Source organism: Vidua macroura, chromosome 16 (assembly GCF_024509145.1).
Source record: "Vidua macroura isolate BioBank_ID:100142 chromosome 16, ASM2450914v1, whole genome shotgun sequence".
In the NCBI taxonomy this organism is placed as follows: Eukaryota; Metazoa; Chordata; class Aves; order Passeriformes; family Viduidae; genus Vidua; species Vidua macroura.
This window is the reverse complement of record NC_071586.1, coordinates 16,180,126-16,199,173: the sequence shown is the minus strand read 5'-3', so window position 1 is coordinate 16,199,173 and position 19,048 is coordinate 16,180,126. Positions and strand designations below refer to the sequence as shown.

Genomic DNA, 19,048 nt, shown 5'->3' with positions numbered 1-19,048 from the left:
AACATGGCATTACAACAGTTTCAAAAGGTCACAGCTGCTCAGATGCCACACATACACATTGGTATATTCCTATAAACAATGAGGTACATTTACACAACTTACACAGTCTGCGTTCAAACAAATTAGATCGGGTTGTCCACTGTATAGATCCCACAATTTATGGAATTGTGCAGCGTTCAGAGAATGGGTCTGTAACTATGACTAGGGATTCAAAAATAGCCATGCAATTGTCCATGGTACAGAACCGCTTCTCTTGTGGCTGGTCACACCCCCCTGCAATGTCCGTAACTTACAGCCAATTAAATTCTTCTGTACAAACTGGGTTAGTTTCCAACGCAAAATTAATGAAACGTATGAAAAACGGTAAAACAGCTTCTGAAGAGCTTCTTCTTTGTGTCTTGAGGATGAGTAATACTGCAACATTATGCTGAGGCTGATAAGGTACTCCCCTTCTATCTTCCCAAACTGGGAACTACTCTTTACAGGATAGTATCAAAATATACACACATTTTAAAGTTAAAATAAATACTTTAAGTTAATAAAAATTAAAGTGGGCTTTCCAATTACAATAGTTAATTCACCTATAGATCACAGTATCAATTTAAAAATAGGAAGCAAACACTTTTTTAAGTATTTGACAAGAATATATATATATATATATACCTTAGTAAGCTGGGCCAGAGAAATAGATGCAGAAGAGTCATCAATCTGTTCACAAAAAATTAAACACATATTCAAGTTCTACAGTCAAAACACAACAATAGTTAACCTCTACTATAGTCTGAATGCCTGCACTACATCCCCCTGAGTGTCACCCAAAGGAAATCCCAACCCAGTGTAATTTGTATTTATTCAAAACAAAGTCCAAATCTATGATGGCTTAAGAGCATCTACGTGCTTATGAGAAGAAATTAAAATAACCAACCCCACTGGAGATCTACTTATTGCTCAGAATATCTCAGAGAGGGACCTCTTTCAAAACGGTAATGGGAAGCTGTCAATTTTCAGCTAAAAAGGATTAAAAAAATGTTCAAGTTTAATTGAGGAAGAAGTATCACTCCAGGTAACATAGTACTGGTGTAGTTTGCAAATGAATCAGTGAATGTCTCATCATTTCTATATGCACACAGTGATGATTTTGTGAACCCACATCTGCCTGATAGCAGCCCTGAAACACACACTCTGCCCCTCCTGTCAGTACCCAAATAAACCCAAATAAAAGCCAATCTAGAACAGCAGCCACAACCTGACACTGGGTCTGGAGAAAAACCAACTGCTTAAATCATTTATATAAAAGTGTTTGTAATGACAGAGTACACTATAAAAATTGAAAAACTGATTTCTTGTACATTACTAGACCATAGGCCCTACCACCCAAATCAGTGAGAATTTGGATGATTCCTTGCAATCAGACCAAACCTGATCTTTAATAGCAGCCCAGTGCTAAATGAACAAAGGAAAGTGCAAAGCATACTCTTGATGATAAAAACATGGATTCAGAGCACAAGCCTGGAATTTTTGTCTCCATTTTTCTCCTCCCAGCTGAGCCCATGGAACAGCTCTCAGGAATGAAATCCTCAGGCTAGAAGCCAGAGAACTAGTGCTGAAGAGCAGTTTTGCCACAAGTATAAAGCTTAACTCAATCTAGTTCCTTCTGCAGTATATTGAATTTCATCATGCCATGAGCAGCACTTGAGCTAGCACAACAGTACCCGGAAGATACCTGAATCACTGCTTATTACATCTAACTTGCTCAAAAATGTAGAATAAAATTTCACAATGTGAACTGAACATCTCTTCAAGAAGTCACTAAACAGGTCAGCAAAGAGACTAAAACCTTTCCTTAAAAAAGGTCTGGTCCTTTACTCCCTAATGCAGTGAAGAATTCGATGGAACAATTTTAGCAGACTGGGAAAAAGTATTCCCATGCACAAGATGATTCCTTACACCACTAAGTTGTTCCTCTTCTGTGTTTTCAGGAAAGTACACACAGCATTCCTGCACTGCTGACTAAAGAGCTCTCGAGGCTTTGAGACTAAAGTGTCTTTGAAGAGGAACACAGAGATCTAGACAAAAAGACCTTCATTCCACTGCAAGCCATACCACGAGATTCACCTTTCCTTCCTTCCAGAATGCTTTGTACCTAGCTCTGTTCAAAAGGAGGTCTGCACAAGCACTTTGAAGCTTCATGCTCCATATGCCACTCTTTTACACATGAAAAAGCAGACCAGTGTTCTCTCAGGGCAAGCACAGCTATAATTTTGTGTTTTTTCAGAAACAAACAAGTAATTAGGAAAGCTCTAGTGTTAAATAGTCTACCAGTGACCAGGAACTGAAACACAGACAGTTAATAAACCATTAATTCTTCCCTCTGTTTTTTCAGGAAGCTGCTATTATACAGCCTGCAGGCAACAGTTTAATTTCTTAAAGGAGGTGATACTCAACAGTTACCAAAAGCAGCAAACAGATAATTAATGCACTCTTCAGTGCATTTGCCCATGGCCATCCTTCAACCATCCTACATTTTTGCCAATTTTTTTCCTTTTAGATTTCTACTGAAGTATTTCCTCGCAGTCCCTCAAAACGGTCAAGTAGAAACAACATCTCCGTGAATTTACAGGCAACCCTAAGATAACACTGCAGAAGTATTGTAAAAAAAATCCAAAACACAACCCAGAAAAAGTAACCCCCAGACCCTAAACTCAACAGCCAATGTTTTAACTCCCATGTTGCGCAGCAGACTGAACAGAAACTAACAGGAAGCCAAGTGGGCAAGAGGACAGAAAAGAGGAGGGAAAGGCTGATCTCACTGCTGGGGTGCTACACTGAGATGACAGGGCTTTCCCCAAAGCTGGAGCTTGGCTACACAGAAGGGTCAGCCAGGGAGCTCCAGCTGTGCCCACGGCGCTGAACCCCGAGCACAGCTCGGCCCCTCCGCAGCCTCCAAGGAGCCCCAGGGCAGCGACACCGGCCCCACGGCCCGGCTTTGGCTGGGCCAAGGCTGGGATGGCAGCTGGCACAACAGCACGACAATGAAAAAAATACTAAAAAGAAGAAGCTTTTGCGCATCCTTTAAAAAAAGAAAACTGATTTAATTTTGCAGCTTTACTCTCCATCAATAACTGACAAGATTCCTAGTGATTTACTCCAACCTCACAAGACCCAACTTCTGCTCTGAAATACATACAGAAATATTTGTGTTTAAAAAAAAAAAAAAGGGGCAAACAATCCCCCCACACCAAGACCTGAGTTAGCGTGAAGAATGAACTATTTGTGTCTCTAGCCCCAGAAGCTGCTGAGGCTGCAGGGCTTTTCCAGTGACAGAGGGCCTGTACAGAGGGATGCAAGGCTTCCACCCTCCCATACCAGGGCATGGCTTTGCTTTTCCTCTCCTGCTGTTAGCTCTCACTCACACTGTTTTCCCTCCCACTCTGGGATTTTTCCTTTTTTCTTTTTGACACATCTACAATAGCTTATGGTAAGATGCTACTGAGCAATGTAATACAGACATGCCAGGGAACACACGAGGCTAAAAGAATGTTAACTTTATTTATGAACATGTGGTTTGTGTTTATACACATGCTAGTAAACAAAAAGAAAAAGAACTGTTTTCAAGAAATAAAAACCCATCTGAATTAGATCAAATACTATAAACGTGGTTTACATAAATGCATTACATTAACTGCTAGGGTCACTGGGCCAGTGCAACTAACTCCATTCACAATGAGAGGCATTCATCTCCAAAAGGAATTGCAATCAATCAGCAACAGAATCATGGATGTTACATTTAGTGGTTTTAGACCTACACGCAGTAAGTTTGCAATTTGAAGTTGGTTGTTTCCATGGGAACCAGAGGCTGTATTCTTCCCAGAACACAGCCCCAGAGTTCAGGAATTTCTAGATTAAGTTATCCTAATAGCTGATCAAGTGATCAGAACCAATGATCCAGGGTTAGTGTAATGCCTCACACCAGTCTAGTGAAGGAGAAGCAGTTATAGTTAAAATAAAGATAAAAAATAAACCCCACCAAATAGTACTTTGATACTCTAAGGACTATTGGAAAAGCACAGTTGCACACAGTACTGACCCAAGTGGCACACCAAGATCTAGCCCATCACCAGGCACGGGTTTCTGTGTGGGATTATATGTTAGCAGCAGTACAAGTGTTTGCAAACCTGAAAGAAAATGCTGCCCCTTTTCCAAATGTGAATTCCAAGTGGTGGTATACTAAAGAAAGGCTTAACCTTTGGGAATTACAGCAGCAGCCAACCCTGGAGTCACCCAGACCCAAAAATGTGCTGCAGGCAGAAGTTAAGAAAAGTGACAGGGATTTCACTCCCAAATGCCCCAGGCTCTAACTTGGTGCCAAAATTTGTGTTACATTTTGTCATTTGTGGACAAACTGTTGAACTAAACTGCTTTACCAGATAAAGGGGAGAGATCAAATGCAGAACTTTAGAATACCACTCTGTGTAGCAGCGATACTGAAATTCACGTCAGGCTATTAAAGACATTTCTGTACTCAGGGGGGCCCAAACAATATCACTTCAATTACACAGTTTCAGGAACAAATACCCAAGTATTTAAGGACACAAGAAGGAATCATTTAGCTGCACAGAACTGTCCTGAAAACATCTGGGATATGCTGGGATTGGTATTTGTTTAAACCCCCAAGTCAAAAGTAAGGAACAGCACCAAATTTCACAATAATGATTTCTCAGTGGTTTTTGATAACATTTTCAAAAACCATTAGGCAAAAAAAAGGTATTTAAAAACAAAAGCTAAGTGATACAATGTGAAAATGGCAAAAAATACACTCCAAACAGTTTTTATTGCAAGAAACAAAAAGCACACAACAACCTATACAAACATACATATCACTAGCTATAGACAGACAGATGTAGAACATGGCACCATGTTCAGTGTGCAAACCTCGAGCCTACAGGATCTGGAAACGATCATACATTATCTGTACAACACAGAGTCATACAGGAGAGATTCTGGCATATTCAATATGAAATACAATGCATTACTAGGCACAAATACCAATATTCACATTAGAACTCTGCAAATGATGGCATTACCCAGTTTTTACTATGCTGAATCAAATACAATGTATTTACAACATACACTAGGTTTTACTGGAAAATATATTAAGTTAACGTTTAGCAAATTAATAAAAGGCTGCATTGTTTAGAGCTAAGTGCAGTGTGTAGGAAAAAAAGTGTGAGATTGTGTTTTTACATACTGCTTTTGATGTTCCACTCACTGGCTCACTTCGACTTCTAGAAGAAGAAATAAAGGTGATCAGAATTTAAAACAAATCACTTGTACCCGACACAAAGATTCCAGAACCTGAACATCACATTATGCTCCAATACTCTAGTGAACTTAGACATTTATTTGTAACATAAATTGTTCTCTATTGGTACATTCGGTGCAAATAAAATACTTCCCAAAATCACATTTCTACATTGTCACAAATTACTCAAGACTTACAGATCTAGAACACAACAGTGCAAGAGGAAGTCATGAGACATTTTGTCTCTGCTCTCTAAGTATCAAATCCATGAAAAGTCTGTACTAGAGTTCTGTGTTCTCAAATAATCAATCACCAAAGCATGGGGCAGCTTTGGCCACCATGTACATCCCTGGCATGGCACACAGGTACCAGGTACAGGGCTTCAGTTTCTGTGAAAGAGCAGTGATAATCTACAAGTGCAAGTTTGCTCAAGTGAAAAACACAGTCACGTGACAAAGGGGCAACATAACAGTGTCAGCAGCACTGAGCAGTGCTAGAACAGTGTTTCTTTGTGGAAGCCCAAGCACTGTGTTCAGAGATCTACTGTATTGAGCCATCAAAGTGCCAAAATATTAAACATGTTACATATGCTATATTGACTAAAAGTAGTAGTAGAAATGTCACCTGAAAGTAGTTTCTAGGATTTTGTGCGATTTAGGAGTCCTGTGACAAAAAAAAAGGTCTTAATTGCCAGAATTTGCTATAAGATAATCTTGAATACGTTACAATATTTTAGGAAATATGTATTACATTTGAAAACTTGCTGAGATTCCACATACTTGGTGGTCTGGACCTGCATGCTCCTCATCATGAACCACACATGCAGCCACTGAGAGAGCTAACAAACAATCCACTGCATCATCCAAAGAGGCCCATGAGCAGAAGCAATGCAAAGGCTGCTGGGGAATTTGCATGCCAATGGAGAGGCTCAGCTTCCTGCCACTGCTAAACACCCCCAGGCTCCCAATTACACCTCCTGGAGATGAGGAAGTACATGGAAATACTTTGGATTACCACACAATAGTTGCTTCAGCCATTTGCTGCAAGGTGAGTAATGCCTTTCTGAAGGCCTCTCACCATTCCAGCAGACATTCCCCATCCCCAAACATTAACCACCCTACCAGTGGTTTCTGCAGTGTTTCCAGCTGGGGAAAACAGAAGGCTCATCTGCCTGGTTAATTTTCAACTCTACCACAGCAGTGCTGTTCTTTCCTGATCCCCCCACACCAGTACTGACAGAATCTTTGATGCCAGCTTTGATTCTCTGGAGGGCTTTACAGCACCAGGCAAGGTGCACTGGCAGGACAGCACTCAGCTAAATGAGCCCCAGAGCAAGGCTGTGCTTACAGGCACAAAGCTGTGGGTGCAGAATCCCCAGGGAGAGCCAGGAAGCACTGCACCAACTCCTGCAGTAACATGCCCCAGAGTTACATGCAGAGCCACATCCATTGGGGGTTTTTGCTTGCAAATGGTTCATGGGTACCAGGATGTTGCTGTATTGTTTGTTCAAGACACACTGTAACTCCTCAGGGTACTTTACTGAGAACCAACACTATAAAGACATGGCAAAAACACAAGCTAATAATATCTCCTGCTGGTGAAGAGGCATGGCTTTAAGGAGGTTGAAAAACATGCCCATTCCAACAGAGCTGATGTAGCTATTACAGATCTGCACTGTATGAAAACATCAATGCAGCCATAATCCTGTAGTCAGGATTGCATTTGAGTATCTGTGATTTTAATCAATACTGAGGACAGAGAATCTGGTGTAAACCTTAGAAATACAGAATTAAAACATGGAGCACAGATCCCAGCTTGGGTACAGACAGATTCAGAAAGGTAACCAGTACATTTGGTAATGTGCTAAATTGCTTCTGAGATTTGAGTTTGGACAGGATTAACTGTTTCTTCATGGTACTTGCACAAGAGCCAGTACCCTTTAGGGTATGGTTCTTTTTCTCCTGCCTCAAACAGATGCTGTGTGTTTAGGAAACACACAGGAATCACTTAGGGATGAAACTCCTTGTTTGCATAGCTGACCAGCTGGCAACCCTTGGTCTTTCCTCTACAACTACTATACAACCCCCCTGATCTGAGGCAGAAGAATACCTGTCATATCCTGCCCCACCTCCCCCAAAAGCAGGTGACAGTCTGACACCCAGAATCAAACCCTTCTGAGACATGAACAAATGCTAAGTTCACACTACAATGTGTACCTGTCTTTGTAAAAAAGGCAGACACATATTCTGAGGAATCTCCCCATGTAGAGGAAACAGGAAACTCAGAAAATTTGAATCTCAGAAAAATCAACTCCAAACCAAACTCAATAGAATCATCTCAAAAGTTACCACTGTTGGCATCTGAACACCAAAATCTAAGTCTCCTTTGGGACAGACACATTGAAATCTACCCCATGACAACAAACACCAGCAGCAGTTTTAACAAGCAAGTTACAACCCGAGTGCCTCTGCAAGTGGTGTCAGTAACAGGGTGGGCACACTGAGCGCTCCCAAAAAGAGAATGCTTGCAGTACTTACATAACGTATGTTTTACTGGTAGCTTTAACTCCTCCAATGGGGATTCTCCTCACAATCACCGATGAGTTCTTGGGAATCAGAGCACTATCATCGGTGTATTCTGGAAACAACATCAACACAGAAAAAAACATTAGTCAATTTCTAAGAATGTATTTAATAGGTAATTACAGAGCACTTTTGAGAATCCCTTCACAGATCTAAAAGCAAAATTTTGTACATAACATCAGGCTTTCATCCTCTCAACACACCAGCAGCACCTGTCAAGGAATCTTCAGGTTTGATTATCAAGCACAAGCAGCACAATAATTTTCAGTTTTTAAAGTTAGTTTGAATGCCAGGAGCAAAATGGTTTCAAATTGCACTAAAGCAGAGTCTGATAATGCACGAGGTTTTCCCCTGATCTGTTTTAAGCTTGTTTTGCTTCTGTCTGGCTATGAAAACAAGAGATCTCTGGAGAAAACCAAACCAAAGCCAAGCCTCACCTGCATAAAACAGATTCTAAAGTCTGTGACTGCTTGTCCTGAACAAACCAGGCACCAGCTAAAGCAGGGAAACTCTGCAGCAGTGCTTTCAGTGTGTTAAGTACACCCGAGTCCCCTCTGCTGCCCTGCTCAGGCCTGGCAGAACAGCAGAGCCCACCAGCTCCGTGCTTGGAGCTGCACCATCCCCAAGCAGGCTGGGCAGCTGCTCAGGGCCTGACAGAGAAATGCAACTGCAACTGACAGCACTGGAGTTAGGAGCACAAACACGTGGGGCTTTCTGAGCCTGCTTTCACAAGTCGGACAGAAGTGGTAAAGAGGTACCTCCCCCCTTAAGCTCACCGTCCAGTCTGAATTAACCAAAGGGATACAAGTTCTTTCCACTCACTTTCTGTAGAGAAGAGAGACTCAAACGAAATGACTTCTGAAGGCAGCCTTGAAAAGCCTTTGGAAAATAGCTTGTGCCTGGAGCCATCCCTGCTCTGCCTTGGCCTGCACTGTGCTGGTTGTCCAAAAAGAAGAAAAGCCTCCTGACCTTTTACATAAGGCCCAAACAAAAATCCAATTCTCAGACACGCTTTGAATAAACTTCAAATGCAAAGCCCTCTCCAGAAGAATGGTTTTTATATGGAACTTACACAGGCTGGATATGACTAAATATTGTAAAGCACCATGAGAAATCCTTCCCTGTGATGTGCCTGCAGTGTTAGTTATTCCAATCCCTTACCTTTGCAGACTGAATCAGAGCACTGGTCTGAAACCCAGAGCTGTTATGTATCTAGTCAAGCTTTGTCAGGATGAGTTTGCTCAGTGATCACACACAAAATACGAATATCTCACAATTTATGCTCCATTTTTCAGTGTATTATTCCTACAGGCAGGAACCTCCCTTAGACCAAAGCATACCTAGCAGAAGACATCACTTCAACCATGAAATTAAAATTTTACTTCTACTTCCAACTAACAGAACATTTCTTCAGAAAACTGAGAAATCATTTAGCTGAAACTAATTCCTGATCGTCCCCCCAGGGAACCAAACAGTGAGACTCCTCTGGACTGCAGAGCAGCTTAAAGCTGTGGGTGAAAGGACTAGCAGTGACAGAAACAGCAGCTCTTACAGAAGTCACATCCTGGCACAAGCCCTGCAGCCCTGCTCCTCACACAGCCACCTGTCAAAGAGGCCACACCGGGACTTTCTGATGGAGAAGGAGCTCAAGCAGTGCTCAGGCCGAGACAAACACCTGGGAGATGGTGCCAGCTGCAGTTCTGGAAGCCCAGAGCAGCTGTTTCTACTTGTGCCTGTCACTGTCTCTCCATGACTCCACACCTCAAGGTGAGCAGTGAGGCCAACTCCACACAGCTACTGCTCACACTTGTCCAAGCAGAGCTCCAACAGAAACACTCAAAGCCAGAGGCAGCAACACTGTTCATTCCCACTCCCATAGAGCACAAACTCGTTTTACCACCAGTGATGGCTGGGAAGTGGCTACTGGATTTTCTCAATCTGAGCTGTGATTAAAAGTACCCAACTAACCCAAAATGCCTGTAAAAACAAAGAAAGATCTGGATATTAAAGGTTAGAGAAGAAGAGACACAACAGTCTAAAACTTGCTGTTTATCCTACAAGAAAATAGTAGCTTGAAAGAGTCCAGAGAAAGAAGTATTTCAAGGCATGAATGGAGGCAAACTAGTTAGTCAGCTGACTGCTGCCTCACACTGACACAGAAATCTGACATCAACTACTGCCTTAGTGTCCACAACCTTCTTACAGCTAAGATTTGCTGGCAAGTTTAGGCTGCTTCACATTGAATGAGCGATTTAAAACACTTTTTAATTTATCTGTTATAAGAATTTCTGCTAGTTTTAATAATTTGTGTTTATGTATGCTATAAACAAGTTACTGACAAAAGTTGCCGTGTTATTTTCTGGCCTGCTTTCATCTGCCAGCATTGCCCAAGCAGCTCAGAGCACTCTGAGAGGTCTTTCACTCAGGTGAAGTACAGAACTCACCAGGAGTCCTTGGAAAGCAAGCCAAGGTGTGCCAGGGCAGGGAAAAGCCTTGCTAAGCAGCTGCTGGGGGAAGGATGTGCAGATCAGATGAGTGCAGATCATGTGTGCAATGCCTGCCCACATGCCAGAACACAGGGAATTCCCTGGAACACATCTGCTCCCTAGACAGGGTTTAACTCTGTTCTCATCACCACCACTTGCTCACTTTGGGACAAGCCATTGCTGCAGCTGGCTATGAAAGCAGCCTTGAAACTTTTGAGCACCAGACTGGGCCAGTCCTGTTGGATTTTCTGCTTCCCCCAGAGCGGGAATCCCTGATCTGGAACAAGCCAGCTCAGGAGGTCAGCCAGCCCAGGGCATCTCCACGGCACTGTTTCCACACAGCACTGTGCCCCACAAGAGCCCCTGCCCTGCTGTGAAGGGATGAGCCAATCCCATCCACCCAGCTCCCAGTCATTAATCGCATTACAGCACCCGGCCCCTGCTGTAAGGCCCTCTTGGCTCTGGTGTGGTGTCAGCGTGGGGCTGAAGTGCCAGAGCACTACTCTGCCTTAAAACCATTCAGCCATCCCACACCAGTTCAGAGCAAAGCTTTGGGTTTATGTTTCTGGTATTTTGCCATTTGTATGGCACATTTTCCAAGTGTTCTGTTTCAGAACGTCACAGCACAGGAAAGAGCACTCAAGAAACCTCAGTTGTGGAACCTGCAGCTCTTCCACAATATTCTAGGAATACCTGTTATAGAAGACAGGTAAAAAAATCCAGATCCAATGAAATGGAGGCAAGAGTAAAGGCACCACTCTTGAGCACAGACTTTAGAGAACGTGCCTTGATAGCAAGTATGGAAGAGGAACCCCCTGCATACAACAGGTCCCACTCGCTCACTCTGCATTCCCAGAATCTTACACGGTGCCTCAGATCCTTTTTCCGCACCAATATTTAAAATCCTGTGTACTTCTGGCCTACAAGAGCAGTTCTCCTATTACTAGCTTTCCATTAGGAAAAGTAACAGCTCCAGAACTGTAAAAGCTTCCAGGATCTTGGACCAATGTGAATACGCAGTGCATCTCCACTCACGGCTCACTTTGTTCTTTCCAAAGATCATTTTAACATTTACTCAGGACTCCTGAACAGACAAAGTTATAAAAACCCAATATTTATGTCCACACATAAGAATTCCTAACTAACATCCCACTTAGGTAGAATATCCCAGTCCAGTTGTTACTTTAATTTCTGCAGGTTAATTTAAGCATCTACATCTGATTAATAAAAACTGAGATTCACATTTATGCATATGAACCAAAGATTTGACAGACATAGATTTTGGAAATACATTTTCTAGCTGTGCTCTGCAAACCACGGAGGGATTTTTGCCTTTTCACATGGAAAACGCCCTCAGGAAAGCTTCAATAAGCATCGGTGTCACTAATATAGCATTTTAAATTATGTATTTTACACAGTTATATATTCATGATTTGATAGTCATTTTGCAGAGGTTAAAGTGCAACACGACCTGCCTAGAGAACCCAGGACAATCTTTTTTTAATCTCACCTTGAGGCAGCACCAGCTGCTAGCGAGGCAAACCCCTTTCCTTCCCTGGACTCTGGTTACATATGAAAACAAAAGTAACACCCTGGTAAATCTGGTACCGCGGATGCTGCAGTAATACTTCATGAGGTGACATTTACATCTTTTTTTCTCTTACAGCTTTGCTTTCTGTTCACCTGCTACAACAAACTCCGTGTGTGTGGTCTGTTTCAAAGCAGCTGTTCCGGTGGGCTCCAGCCCAGCCCAGCCCAGCCCTGGGCTCGGGTGACACCGGCCCCGGGCGACACCGGCCCCGCTTCGGGGAGCCCAAAGGGCCCCGAACTCCGGGCACAGCGCAGGGACCTCCTCAGCACAGCCCTGCGGCAACTCCAACCCAGGGTTCAAACGCTTTCCACAGCTTTATTCAATGCTGTTAGAAAACCCAAGACTTCTGGGCTGTGTCTCCACCTGTGTTTGTCATGCAACACAACAGCATCCCCTGCGCCCCTAACGCTGCGCTGGGAAGTCTCTTCAGACTCTCCTGGAAATAATTTACATATCTGTAGATAAAGAGATGCTTTAACTCCAACCCCTCTGAAGGCCCGGGCTGAAGTTACAGAGCATTCTGTTCAAACTTCAACATAACACTGAAAGAAAAAAAAAAACCAAACAAAACCGCCAGTGCACATTTTAAAGAAAAGAACTTCTGAGACACAGAATCACAGGGGGAAAAAGAAAAAGGTTTAACGTTGCAGGAATGAAAATACAATTCTTTTTATTTCTGAAAAGTCACACTCCGAAGTCTTTAATCACATTCAAACTTATCAGGATGGCAGATTACCAAATTGAGGCATCGTAGTGACACAAGCCCATATTCACACCACAGAATCAAGCACTATTTATTAGATTTAAGCGAATTTATGACTCCCCGAAGAACATTTCTTACATATATTCACTGTAAATGTTCTGTCATAAAACTTCAGGACTGCCCTGATACAGCAAACACTAAGTGCCAGGAAGAAAGAAAAAAAAAAAAATTAGACAAGAATGATGAAATGATGCTCAGCAGTACCCAAACTACGGTGTCTTTTGTTTGGAAAACTTACATTAACAGGAATTCCCAAGAGAAATTTTGCTACACAGAACGCTGATTGTGCAAGAGGCTTTCAGGATCTGTAGAAATTTTAACTCGGTGATACCCTCGATACAAATTGTTGCTTTAAGCAATTACTGCAAGGGGCACTTGCTTTCAATGAAAGGCGGGTAAAAAAGCAGCAAAGCACCTTCCAATGAAGGGGGGCGAAAAGAAATTGACGACAAAGTTCAGTCAACAAACAGACTTTTTTTTCCCCTCATTCCAATTAGCCATGTGCTATATTCCCATCACCTTCAGATTTCTCTGCCAGACTTCAAAGAAAGCTGGCAGGTTATGGTCAGGCATCCTGCCCCCCACCTCCCCCATTTTACCGACAACTCCAGGGAAAACCCAAACTTCCGCGGCACCGCCGCGCACGAACCCGAGCTCGGCACGCAGAGCTGCTCGGACGGCGCCGTGAGAGCAGCAGCTACAAAGGAGCAGCTCCGAGCGCACAGCAGCCACCGCTCCATCACCGCTGCCCCCAGCCCCACGCACCTTCTTTGGTCTGCGCGTTGGTGATCTGCAGGTCGCAGTCGGCCGCCTTCAGCTTCTCCCGGCCCATGATCTGGCGCTTGAGGTCGCTCAGGGAGATGTGCAGCCCGTCGAAGGTGACCGTGTCATAGTTGAGCTTGGAGGAGAACTTGTAGTGCACGCACGACATGGCGGGGCGCGGGCGGCGCCCGCTCTGGCGCGGCGGGGCCGCGGGGGTCGGGCAGGGCCCGCGGGGGCCGGGGCGGCGGCGCTGGGGCGGCGAGCGGCGCTCAGAGCCCGCGGCGCTGCGCCATGGCCGGGCCGCGGCCTCAGGGCTCGGGGCTGGGGAGGCCTCAGGTCTCCATCGTGGCGAGCCCGCGGCCCCCGCCCCGCAACGACCGCGGCCCTCGGCGAGCGCGGCGCGCCCGCCCGGCTGCTGCTCTCGGCCCCGCTCGACCCGGGCCGGGCCCCGCTCGGCTCGGGCTCGGCTCGGCTTCGGCCTCGCTTGCTTTGGGCTCGACTAGGACTCGGCCCCGCTCGGCTCTGCCCGGCCCTGCTCGGTTCGGGTTCGGGCCCACTCGGCCCGGCGCCGCCCCGCTCGTTTCAGGATCGGCCCGGCTCGGCCCGGCTCGGCCCGGTTCGGCCGCGCTCGGCCCCGATGGCGGCTCCCGCGGCCGCCCCTGCCCTCAGCGCTGCGCCGAGGGGTTTCCCGGCCGACACCGCACGGGCCGCGCGAGCATGCGCAGATGAAGAGCGTCCACCACGTCGCACGTGACCCGGCGCCGCGCGTGACACGGCGTCACGTGGGCGCGGCGGCCCCGCCCCCCTGCGCCGGGCGCCCCCTAGCGGAGCGCGCGGCCGGCTCCCCTCACGGAGGCGCGGCAGGGGAGGCGGGCACGGGCCGAGGTGAGCATTGACTTTATAGCCCCAAAGAGCCAGCGGCCGGCCCCGGGGCCTCCGATCGCCATCGGGCCGGGCTCCAGCCCCTGCCTCCTGCAACTTCGGCACTGCTGTCGCGTTCAGCCCGCCTACTGAAATTACTAACAACAGTCCGCTTTACCAGTATTTCTTCTCTAATTCACAAGTCTTTACGCAGAAGACCTTCTGTCTGCCAGTTACTGCGTGGCCGTCTCAAGGAAATCAATCCAAAGACACGTTAGTTTTTCCAATAAAAATAGCGAAGCCTTGGAAGAAACTCTTCCACTGTAAAGCTTTAGTCTAAGCTTGCGATCGCGGATCCCTGTGGGGGCTCGTGGATCCCTGTGGGGGCTCGGGCGCCGTGTCCAGCAGAACCTGCCTGGCTGCTCCGTGGGACATTCGGCCCAAAGGGCCCCAGCTGGGCTGGCCTCGGCCCGGGCTGTGCGGCACGGCTGCGGCTTGGGACAGGGACACAGGGACAGGGACACAGGGACAGGGACAGACAGGGACAGGGACACAGGGACAGGGACACAGGGACAGGGACACAGGGACAGGGAGGGACAGGGACAGAGGGACAGGGACAGGGACACAGGGACAGGGACAGAGGGACAGGGACAGGGACAGGGACAGACAGGGACAGGGACACAGGGACAGGGACAGACAGGGACAGGGACACAGGGACAGGGACACAGGGACAGGGACACAGGGACAGGAACAGGGACACAGGGACAGGGACAGGGACAGACAGGGACAGGGACACAGGGACAGGGACAGACAGGGACAGGGACAGGGACAGAGAGGGACAGAGAGGGACAGGGACATAGGGACAGGGACAGAGGGACAGGGACAGGGACACAGGGACAGGGACAGAGGGACAGGGACACAGGGATAGGGACAGGGACACAGGGACAGGGACACAGGGACAGGGACACAGGGACAGGGACAGAGGGACAGGGACAGGGACACAGGGACAGGGACAGAGGGACAGGGACAGACAGGGACAGGGACCTGGGACAGAGAGGGGATTGGGACAGAGAGGGGATTGGGACAGAGAGGGGATTGGGACAGAGAGGGGACAGGGACAGGGACAGGGACAGACAGGGACAGAGGGACAGGGACAGAGAGGGACAGGGACAGAGAGGGGATTGAGACAGAGAGGGGATTGGGACAGGGACAGGGACAGAGGGACAGGGACAGAGAGGGACAGGGACAGAGAGGGGATTGGGACAGGGACAGGGACAGGGACAGAGACAGAGGGACAGGGACAGAGGGACAGAGACAGGGACCGAGAGGGATCTGGGACAGGGACAGAGAGGGACAGGGACAGAGAGGGACAGGGACAGGGACAGAGAGGGACAGGGACAGAGACAGACAGGGGATTGGGACATGGCCGGACAGAGGCTTGGGACATGGACAAAGAGGGGACTGGGACAGGGAGAGACAGGGGATTGGGACACAGCTGGACAATGGAGGCTTTGGACACAGCTGGACAATGGAGGCTTTGGACACAGCTGGACAAGGGGTGCTCCCATGAGCAGCTGAGCTGTGAGATCAGAGCAGGAACCTCGGGCAGCAGGGTGGGGAGTTCCCACTGCCAGAGGGCAGGGCTGGATGGGATACTGGGGAGAAATCCTTCCCTGGGAGGGCGGGCAGGCCCTGGCACAGGGTGCCCAGAGCAGCCGTGGCTGCCCCTGGATCCCTGGCAGTGCCCAAGGCCAGGCTGGACAGGGCTTGGAGCAGCCTGGGATGGTGGGAGGTGTCCCTGCCATAGCAGGGGATGGATGTCCTTTAAGGTCCCTTCCCACCCAAACCATTCCATGACTCCAGGATGTGTCACCAGCTCCTGATTCAGGGAATGCTGCCGTGCCCTGGACAAACCTGTCAGAGCTGAAGGAAAGGCCTGATGTGCCTGTTCCAGGCTGTTTCCTGCACGCGACAGAAATGCTCATGTCACATCAAGTGTTCTCAGCCACCCACATTCACAACTTTAAAAAACAAACTGTGAACTTCCCGATGAGGCTTTCGGAGGGGCTGGGTTACTCTGAAAGCCATTAAACATCAGAGCAGTGTTGAAGCTTGGTGGTCTCTGCACACCTGTGGGCACCAGGGCTGTTCTTGTAGCTTTAAATTAGTTCTGAAACTTTGAACTCTTTCACTTCAAATACATCCAGCAGTAAAATGTTCTCTAATTTCTGCAAAACAATATAAAATGTGTTGGCACTTTCTAGGTCATGCTTATACATTAGTTAAAAAAAAAGGAGCAATAAACAGAAACTATTTGCTGTAACATGGAGTTTCAGTGTTTACCATGACGGATTACTGGGAGCTGTGTGGGAATTTCATCTTATTTAGTAATTTGCTGATTTATAAGCAGTTTTATCTGAGCATAGTTCTGCTTCTCAGAGCACCTTCAGCTGAGCTTTGGTCTTTGCTGGTTTAATTGTCAAATACACAAGTGCTTGAATTGTAGAATCGTAGGAGAATAGGATGGTTTGGTTGGGAAAGGACTTTAAAATCACCCTTTCCCACCCCCTGCTATGGGCAGGGACACCTTCCACTATCCCAGGGTGCTGCAAGCCCCATTCAGCTTGACAATTCCAGGGATCCAGGGCCTGCCCACCCTCCCAGGGAACAATTCCTTCCCAAAATCCCATCCATCCCTGCCATCCGAGGCTGTGACATTCGTTCTCAAGCCTTGGGCTGGGGCTGACACAGAACTGTCCCTGTTGTACAACTGAACAGTACAAAGAGGAAGGAACAGACAGAACTTCAAAGCCGAGCAGGACAAATCAGGTCTGGCACCTTCGCAGCCACACGGGCAGCTCTCCTGGACGAGCAGGCTGACAAGGTGGCAGGGTGTGGAATTGTGTTTCCTCCTCCAGTTTGTTCTGTCAGCAGCAATGACTCTTCTTGTTTTCACTTTGTGACTTCAGCTGCGAGCTCTGCGAGAGGAGAGGAGCTCACCTTGCTCTGAGCACTCGGGGCTTGGGTGACCCAAGATCCCAGCCCAGCTCAGCAGCTGCCGAGGCTGAGCCCACGGGGCCAGTTCTGCTGGAACAGCCACACTGCTCCCTCAGCCCCAGCCCGTGTCATCACTCCACCCCAGCTCCTGGGAGCAGGCACTGCCTAAAGCTCAGCTTTGTTTAAGAGTGACTGATGGCTTCCCAGAGTTCCTACCAGTTTGCAATCCATCTCCCCGAGGCTCCAGGGACTCAGAATTGAGGGAAACTGAAAGAGTTGCGCTGAAACAAATCCTGAAGCCTGCTTTTAGGTCATAGGAAAGGAACAAACAAGGATGCAAACAAGCAAACCCAGTCTGTAATTACCCAGAGTGCAGGGAGCTGCTCCCTCCTTGGCTTTGCTTACACCCTCCAGCACTGACCCTGCTCACCTGTGTGGGCTGCTGGAAGGTGCTGACCCCGTTTTCAGAGGGTCCCAACCCTGGACAGCCCCACTGCAACCTGACTTTAATACCCTCTGGACTAAGGAAAATATTTACCCTGTCAATGAGTCAGAAAGACGATGAGAGCTTGTTCCTCATCACAGAATGAATCAGGAGAGGTATAAACTCCTCCCTGCGTGAACAGTGTAAGAGTTTATCAGAGAAAAAGGGACTTCTTCCATGATAGTCAGGGCTAATTTACTCGGAAGGCCCTAAAAGCCATGCAGAGAGCTCCAGCAGTGTCCCCGTGGCAGAGCAGGGCTGCTCCCACCTGAGGATGCGGGCTCCAGCACCCCACAGCGAGCCCATCCTCCCGGGGCCAGGGCCCTCCCTGGGTGGTGACCCCACATTAGAGCAAGATCTCCTCTGCAGAGGGCTTTCCTTTGCTCCCACCCCCCAAGGATGCCAGGAGATGAGCTCAGCTCAGCTCTGGCACTGCCCACGGAGCCCTGTGCCCTGGCAGGGAGGGCTGGGGCTGGGAGCAGAGCCCACAGCATCCCTCTCCTGCCGCTCCTTGTGCCCGAATTCTGGGCGCAGAGGGGGATTACGCTGCTGGTGGGCACATCTCGCCTTCCTGCCGGGAATCCGGAGGCTCTGGGAAGAGCCGGCTCGTTATCTCGCCGTCACCGACACTGCCGGGCATCACCTCCCGACCTGATCCCCCTCGCTGGGAGAGCACCAGGGTGCTTGATTAATTTCGAGTGACTAATTAAGCTGCTCGGCGAAAGAAAAGAGAAAATTAACTGACCATTGCTATCTCGGGAGAGAAGGAGCCCGACGCAATTTGCTTTTTATTTTAGCTTAGTTTTTTTTTTTTTCCCAAGGAAAGCGAAGCCGCCGCCCCCGTCCCCGCCTGCCACTAGAGGTCATTTGAGCACCGGGAGAGGGACCGGCGGCGGCGGCTCCTGCCCTGGGCACGGACACATCCCACTGTCCCGGGCTGCTCCAAGCCCGTCCAACCTGGCCTTGGGCACTGCCAGGGATCCAGGGGCAGCTCTGGGCACCTGTGCCAGGCTTCTCCACCTTCACAGGGAGGAATTTTTTCCTAATATCTAATCTAACAGTTTGGAGCCATTCTCCCTTGTCATGTAAAAAGTCCTTTTCAGCTCTCTTGGAGTCCCTTTAGGCACAGGGACTTCTCCAGGCCGAGCAACCTTACAGCTAAAAGAAGCTCTGGTGCCTGTTTTGGATGGTTGTTTCTGTTCAGAAGGGCAGGAAATGTC

At 47.8% G+C, this 19,048-nt stretch overlaps 1 protein-coding gene across 10 annotated transcripts in view; it reads right to left on the bottom strand.

Moving 5' to 3' along the window:
• Positions 1-13,750, bottom strand: part of RBBP6 (RB binding protein 6, ubiquitin ligase) — a 28,232-nt gene extending 14,482 nt beyond the window's left edge. For 3 of the 10 annotated variants that reach the window (XM_053992543.1, XM_053992545.1, XM_053992542.1), the window contains exons 1-5: positions 13,490-13,749; positions 7,840-7,939; positions 5,927-5,965; positions 5,249-5,285; positions 664-708 (exon numbers count right to left, since the gene is read on the bottom strand). In XM_053992543.1, the coding sequence (XP_053848518.1) occupies positions 664-708; positions 5,249-5,285; positions 5,927-5,965; positions 7,840-7,939; positions 13,490-13,655 (387 nt within the window). In that variant the 5' untranslated portion in view covers positions 13,656-13,749. Of the gene's footprint in view, positions 1-663; positions 709-5,248; positions 5,286-5,926; positions 5,966-7,839; positions 7,940-13,489 lie in introns of all 10 variants that reach the window. The other 7 variants (XM_053992547.1, XM_053992546.1, XM_053992541.1 and 4 more) reach the window with 5 other exon arrangements.
• Positions 13,751-19,048: the final 5,298 nt, after the last annotated feature.